At 46.2% G+C, this 7117-nt stretch overlaps 2 protein-coding genes across 2 annotated transcripts; both read left to right on the top strand.

The window, feature by feature from the left end:
• Positions 1 to 205: 205 nt before the first annotated feature.
• Positions 206 to 1811, top strand: POSPLADRAFT_1062972 (hypothetical protein; the record flags this gene model as incomplete). Its single annotated transcript, XM_024481579.1, has 2 exons — positions 206 to 402; positions 473 to 1811. The coding sequence occupies 2 exons, from the start codon at positions 206 to 208 to the stop codon at positions 1809 to 1811; spliced, it is 1536 nt and encodes a 511-aa protein (XP_024332890.1).
• Positions 1812 to 3897: 2086 nt separating this feature from the next.
• POSPLADRAFT_1161019 (hypothetical protein) lies at positions 3898 to 6807 on the top strand (the record flags this gene model as incomplete). Its single annotated transcript, XM_024487636.1, has 4 exons — positions 3898 to 4112; positions 4173 to 4652; positions 4708 to 6010; positions 6079 to 6807. The coding sequence occupies 4 exons, from the start codon at positions 3898 to 3900 to the stop codon at positions 6805 to 6807; spliced, it is 2727 nt and encodes a 908-aa protein (XP_024332889.1).
• Between the last annotated feature and the right edge of the window lie 310 nt (positions 6808 to 7117).

Genomic DNA, 7117 nt, shown 5'->3' with positions numbered 1-7117 from the left:
GTGCTTGTTGACAACCCACTCACCCCCTCATCGCACGCTCGCGGACACCCTCGAGTGGTCTACCAACTGGCTACTTGACATGTGTGTATGTCACCGCATTGACGCGTATGATGACACCTCAGACCCCCGTGAGCATGCATGTGTGTGGGCTGCGCTTGCGCTGCTGACACCGCATATATACTGCTGGTGCAGCTTCAGCAACTATATGCTACATGTGGCCTCGCTGCCCCGTCCATATGCAGACTTCGCTGGCCACGTCCTGCTGCTCGTCAGCTTGCTTCTCGACAGCATCGACGGTTTCACGCCAGACCCAGAGCCTAATGCACCCAGCCACACGGACAGGATGCTATACACACCTGCACTGTGCTTCCTATGGCTCAATGAGAATACCCTGCATGATATGTATGTCTGCCCGGGGCATGTGCAGTCACTCACTTGGGTCGTACACCTGATGGTGTCGCAATACCGGCAGGACAGGGTGCCGTTCGCCAGAGCCAACGGGAATGGGTATGTCTGACGACGACTATGATCATGACCACGATCGCAGCAGATATGAGCCGCAACAGCGCACTCGGTCGCCATCTCCTCCGCCTGCGGCCACACCAGCTCCTATTCCCGCTGGGGTCCCCAACAATATCAGCGAGCGGCTAATGACACTCTCGAAGCAACTGGAATCTGCGCTTGAGCTCTCGCGCTCTCTTGAGGCGCAGCATTCAGTCGCACAGTCGACCATTTCCTTATTGGAGTCGAAGGTCGCCTCGCTGGAGAGTCTTGTGCATGACACTCGCTCACAGGTTCAGGTGCAGACAGAAGCAACCGAGCAACTAGCTGAGGCCATGCGCTCGGAACAACCCCCAGACTCAGCAGCACAGGAGGCCGAGCAGAGGACGCGGGAGTTGTTGAAACGCGCTGACCCGCGCAGTCAGGAACGAGCTCACAAGCTCGGGCGCGCGAGTAGCCGGGGGCCGGAGGCCCCTATCGTAGTATATAACGACCCCGCGCAATGTACGTACCGCACGCAATTGTCCCTTATGGGCATCACTACGCCCGTGGACAAATGCGCCCCGCATCGTTCGCACCGGTTGTTCCAACAGGAGTCGCTGACAGAAATGGTGAACGAGTGGAAAAAGAACGTTGAAGGCCGATGGAGCAATGTGCAGGAAGAGTGGACCGAGGAGCGGGAGCGCCTGCACCGCGTGAAAGACAAGTGGGAGACGCGCATCCGGGTTGTCGAGGATGGTGTCGGCAGCAACGTTTCGAAGGTCGAGTCGATGCTCGGGACTTTGGCTGCGCTGCCTGCGCAACAACATTCTTTTCTGAACAGAAACAGAAAGCTCACCCATAGTGGCGGCCTCGTTACGCCCCCTAGCCCGCGCAGCCTGTCAGCGGAGTCGACGCGCCCACGACAGAGGCGAAAACGCAGCAGCTCATCAAGAGGCCGCTTGCGGTCACGGTCTGCCTCCATGGCTGCTAGCATGAAGGTAGGCTTGTCTGCATCATCGATTTCTGGCAACGCCACTGAATCTCACCCACTCACGCGGTGGCGCTTGCCTTGGACCGCTGATGACTCGAGCATCAGCGACACGGAATCGCATGCGGCCAGTGATAGGGCGACAGCTGCAGGCGAGGATGAGCCGACAAGGAATCTCAAGGGTATGCCGTTCCCAATCACCCCGGAGTCCTCAGTTCTGAACCATCCACTTTCGTCCTCGGAAGATGCGTCTGGGACAGCAACCGACTTGCAGACGCGGCCGCCGCCAAAAGATCTGGCACGTTGTCCTGTTTACTTATCTTCTGTTTCGCTGAGTTGACACAACCTTTGTCAGCCACATTTCAATCTATCGGCAACCGTAGGTCTGCTCGTTCTCAGCGTGGTCACCGGGGTGGTATTATGGCAGATAAAACCTGAATGTTCGGTTTCGGTATTGTATACATCACTTCTAGTAGCTGCTCTGGTGAGCGGCGTTATCGTATCGTATGATCAAGACTTGTCTCCTGTTTGATTCCTGCTTCACAATCTTGCTACCTCTTTGTCTGGATTCCGTCACATCATTTTCGAACTGCAGAGCCGCTTGTTATGCCTTTCTTGTGCATGTATATTCATGAGCATGTAAGCCGCCTCTTTCGTACTTTATTAATAATGACCCTCATGATCACATTCTCTAATGCAAGTTATCTTGTGCTGGCACGTTGTCTGATCAAATATGTTCTAACACACACTGTTCAGTTCAGTTTAGGTTTGGGATCTTCATGCTCTGAAACTAAATCTGAATCTGGACTAAATCTGCCAAATGGGTCCAGTTCGAGTTTGAGTCCAGGTTGAAAGCGCTATTTTACATGGTTTTGGGTTTAATGCAGATCCAAACTGGATTTAATGAGTGTTTTTTGGATTCCCTTGTATAGTTTATACTTCAAACTAAGCACTTCAAGTTTGAATCATTTGCTTTGTCAGCAATTTAAACTGAGTTTAAATATGATTACATCAGCCAAAAAGCGGAATCTGAGTTTGAATTGCTTCTTGTCTCTTAACCACCACCATCTATTCACCAAAGTCAAAATTTTTATCACCAAACACATTACTTGGGTTTGTAAATGCATGTTTTACTGAACTATCTTGCCTTGCTAACTTTTGATTAGTCTTAATGCCTGCAGATCGCCAGTTCGTATTACACCTAAGTAACCAACACATTCTTATCACTTTCATCATTGTTAGATATCATTGTGAAGCCCTGTCATGCGAGGAGTCATTTGCCTCTATCAGACTTCAGAAAATTCACATGAATGATGTTCATTGTGATTATGTTCAAACTGAACATGACGGTATGCCATCTTCCTATTATATCTTTCAATTGCTCATCACCATTTAGGCACTCCTTGCGAGTTACCATGTGATCTACAATCTCAATTAATCCATTGTCCTAGTGGTGATTTCTCAACATGTTCTGCCACTGAAATGATAGATCATGCAGAAATGGCTCATGCCTCTCAATTATCACACTCACCTCCTACACCCATGTCCCACTCACAGGTGGCCCGTATTGATACTTCTGTGCTTACTATTATTGTAAGTCCTTTTTTAAATTGATTTATTAATACATTCTCATCAATGTGATAGGATCCTGAAGACCATATGATACTGGATGGTCCTGAACTTCCTATTACTTCTACTAATCCTGTTTCAGATCACACTGGTGATATGATTATTGATTCCTATATAAGTCATAATGCTCAAATTCTAGCTGAAGTCACAGGTACCTTTGTTTTTTATATTCTTGCCAATGATATTAATTATATCATATAGCACAATCCTCAAAGCATGCTCTAGATCCTGCAACCTCATACCTCCTTCATAATGAGTTTTTAAACTCGGTTGACTGTGCCTATCACCTTCATTATAAGGTCATTCTATGTCTCGGTTGTAAAACTGCTTGGTCCCCAGAAGCACTACAAGGCCACCTCATAACTCATCGTCTAATTCTTCCTGCCAATTTCCCAACACTGCTCTCAACCTTCCTGCTTGCTCATTCAGTTACCCCGCCAACTTCTGTCCCATTACCTAAATTTGGAGAACCTCCTGTTGAAGGTTTGGCCATTTTTGATGGCTTTGAGTGTTTTGATTGCTGCTATGCAGCCATTCAGCAAAAGTCAATGCGCAATCATTACAAAGTGGACCATCCTACTGAAGCACGAACTCATGGAGAAAAGAAGTGGACCAAAGTCAAAGTTCAAACCTTCTTCAATCCTGTACCTCGCCGATACTTTACAGTCAATCCTTCGCTCCTCAATGTGGCTTCTGACACTGCTTATTCGGTTTTCATCCGTGACGTTCTACCAACCATCGAACCTGTCTTTCAACCTGTGCCACAAAATCCTCACCATCTCACACCACTTGTTCAAATGACTGGTTGGGCTGACTATCTTGACGAGTTGGACTTGTTAAAGTCTCGTCGTGCCATCCGCGATCTGGTATCATTCACTCAACTTCCTACTGCCAAAGAACCTGTGCTTCAAGAACTCGAAAATTGGGTGTGGCACTACATCACATGGATTCATGACAGCTATGTTACCAAGGCCCCATATTTGGTTCGACGTATGATTCTTCATTGTCCAATGTAAGTGTAATATTGTATGTTTTCACTTCAAGTATCTAACACCCTGTTATGTTGATATAGTGATGAATCCAATGGGGAAGCATTCCGACCTCTCCCCAAGCATCAATGTGATCGTGGTGGTACCCTTTACCGCTATAGTCAAATGATGACTCGCTTTCTGGCAACAATCATGCGTTCTATTGATAATTGCCATCCCTGCAAATACCAATTCCCTCTGCTGGAAACACAAGTCGACTTGATCACAGCACTTCATGATAGTCTTAGGGATAACAAGACCAGCTTGTCAGCATTTCACACTATATGGTATTTCCTCATTGGCGAGCCCTTTGCTTTCACTGAGGTGGACAAGTGGAAATGTCCTGTACTTTGCTGGCTTGCCTTGGCAAGTGTTCGTGAAGATGGTCGCTTTATAGATGCCAATGAATACACACCTCTTCTGGCCGAATGGGAATACCTAATGCGAATCACCCATCTAACACAAGCCTATCGCAACTTTGAAGCTGAATGTCAAACAACTGATATTCGTCCTAACTTTATCACGTATGTATATATAAGTTTCAATCTGATGATCATACTGATTCTTGAAACTCCTTAGTATATGCTCAGTCCAATTCTCCCAGTTCCTTAAGGAAGGTGTCAACTCTCCCTATAATTCAGTTCGCGAACATCAGCATTTTGCATCTTCCATTGCCAAAAACACAGCAGCAGCTCCTCGTATTACATGGTCATCCGACATGACTGAACTGGCATGTGATGGTAATAACCTTCAACTCTCACGCCTTCGCTTTGGCTTAAATGCCATCGCCCTTGACATTGAAACGCGTATCAACAAACTCATGAATGGCCATACCATTCCAATCAATGTTTCAGACAGTCTAACTGAGAACATGAGCAATCGTGATCTAGGCTATGGATGGATGGAGTTGCCCAACTTGCTTGCCAAATCTTTTCCTTTGCTAGAAATCCTTCAAGATCATCCTCACTTCAAGATATGTGAGGTAGAACATAATGGCAAGCTGCATTGGATCCATCGTGGAATCATGGCTGTTTTATCCGAATTCACCATTATCAATGAAGAGTTGGCCATCTTGTGTCATATGCTTCCAGCACCTCCTCCTCGCGGTACTGAATTGGTTGAAACTCGTATTCGCAATGGTCAAATTCCTCGTAACCTCTACAAGGATCGTGGCACATGGTTGGTTCACATTCATGTCAAAACCACCAATATCACTGGCAACCTTTCATTTGTACCGACACTTTGTCCTCCTCGCCTTGCCAAGTTATTGGATTGGTATATCTTAATTGCTCGACCACTGGAAACCTTACTTGCTGCTCAGGTTTATGACTCAGAATCCACACCACTCTATCATGAATTCCTGTTCTGTCAGCATGGTCATGTTCTCACCTCTCGTCAGTTTTCTGTTCTAATGGAACAGTATACTGCTCGCTTTATGGGTATTTCGCTTAATCTACGCACTTGGCGACATATGGCTATTTCCATACAACGGGAATACATTGGTGAACAAGACACCATTGTCAACAATCTTGGAGATCTTCTTGCCAATCATAGCACTAGTCAAGCACGCCGCACCTATGCTCGTGAAGTAGGGTCTTTGCCTTTCCTTACCACAGATGCCATGCTGGAAAGTCGTGACATATGTGACTCCTGGCATGATGTACTTGGATGGGGATCCAATTTGCCTCCAATTCCTCATCGTCTTCTTCATCGATTAAGGACATCCTCCACCACTATGGATCCAACAACCTTTTGTACTAGTGATTTCAAGGAAGAAATTAAAGGCATGGTTAATGGAGCAGTTACAATTGGGATGGGGAACCTAAAGCATCAGCTTGAAGACATGTTAGCAAATGCCTTTGCTAAAGGATTTGCTAGTCATGTCAGTGGATCAATTGGTGCTACCAGTATGTGTTATTTCTTTCTTATTATACTTTATTACTGATATAGTTTATGATTCAAGGTAACAATGGCCTTTCCATGCCTTCCCCTATCAATAACAACAATCACATATTGGATCATCAATTGCAGACTCATGCCCCACAAGCTATCCAGCCTCAACATCCTGCACAACTCATTCATGTTTCCAATGCCATTTCCACCATTCTATCTCCACCACCAGCAAATCTTTCTCAGGCATCCCTTGAATACGCCACTCAAGTTCAGCCAGCAATGGCCACCACAATCACCCATACCCTTGCCAGTAACACTCCTAACTACTTTCTTGACGATAAACTCTTCTATACCCATCTTGGAGAACATCTCAAGCTTGCTACTCCTCAACCAGACCAGATGTTACGTCTTCTCAAGTGGGCTCGTCAGGATTCAAAGGCTATATTCAAGTCAGAGGCACAAATGCAAATGCTTTTCTACATCATCAAGCGGGACTGTAACCTAATGGTTGTTTTGCCCACTGGTGGTGGTAAAAGTCTAGCCTGGGAAGTGCCTGGCAAGATGGCAGAGCCAAAGCTTATCACCATCATCATGATTCCCTTTCTACCATTGATTGATGATCAACTTCGACGTAGTGCTGCATCCAGAATTGTGGCAGCCAAGTGGAATTCAGCTGCTCCACCCACAAATCCCAAACTACGCTTGCTTTTTGCCTCATATGAATCACTGGCAACCAGTACCTTTATTGGGTATGTCTGTTATAATTTGGACTCAGATTTAACTTAACAATCAAATAGTTGGATCAAACTACATCAAGAGAACATTGCTCGGCTCATCTTTGATGAAAGTCATGAACCTTTGGTCTCTGGCAACTATCGACCCAAGATGCAAATGCTTACAGTGGTTCAAGAGTTCACATTTCCCAAGGTTTATCTTACTGCAACCATGCCACCAGACACTCTTCGTCCCTTTTGTCAGCTAATGGGTGCAGATCCACGCTTTCTGCATCTTATTCGTGCTGCCACCAATCGGCCTGAACTACGCTATCATGTGGTCCTTTCAGAATATCAAGAAAAGGGGGAAACCATGGCCATGG

Source organism: Postia placenta (genome assembly GCF_002117355.1).
Source record: "Postia placenta MAD-698-R-SB12 unplaced genomic scaffold POSPLAscaffold_34, whole genome shotgun sequence".
Classification (NCBI taxonomy): Eukaryota; Fungi; Basidiomycota; class Agaricomycetes; order Polyporales; family Adustoporiaceae; genus Rhodonia; species Rhodonia placenta.
This window is presented reverse-complemented; position numbering and strand designations above follow the sequence as displayed.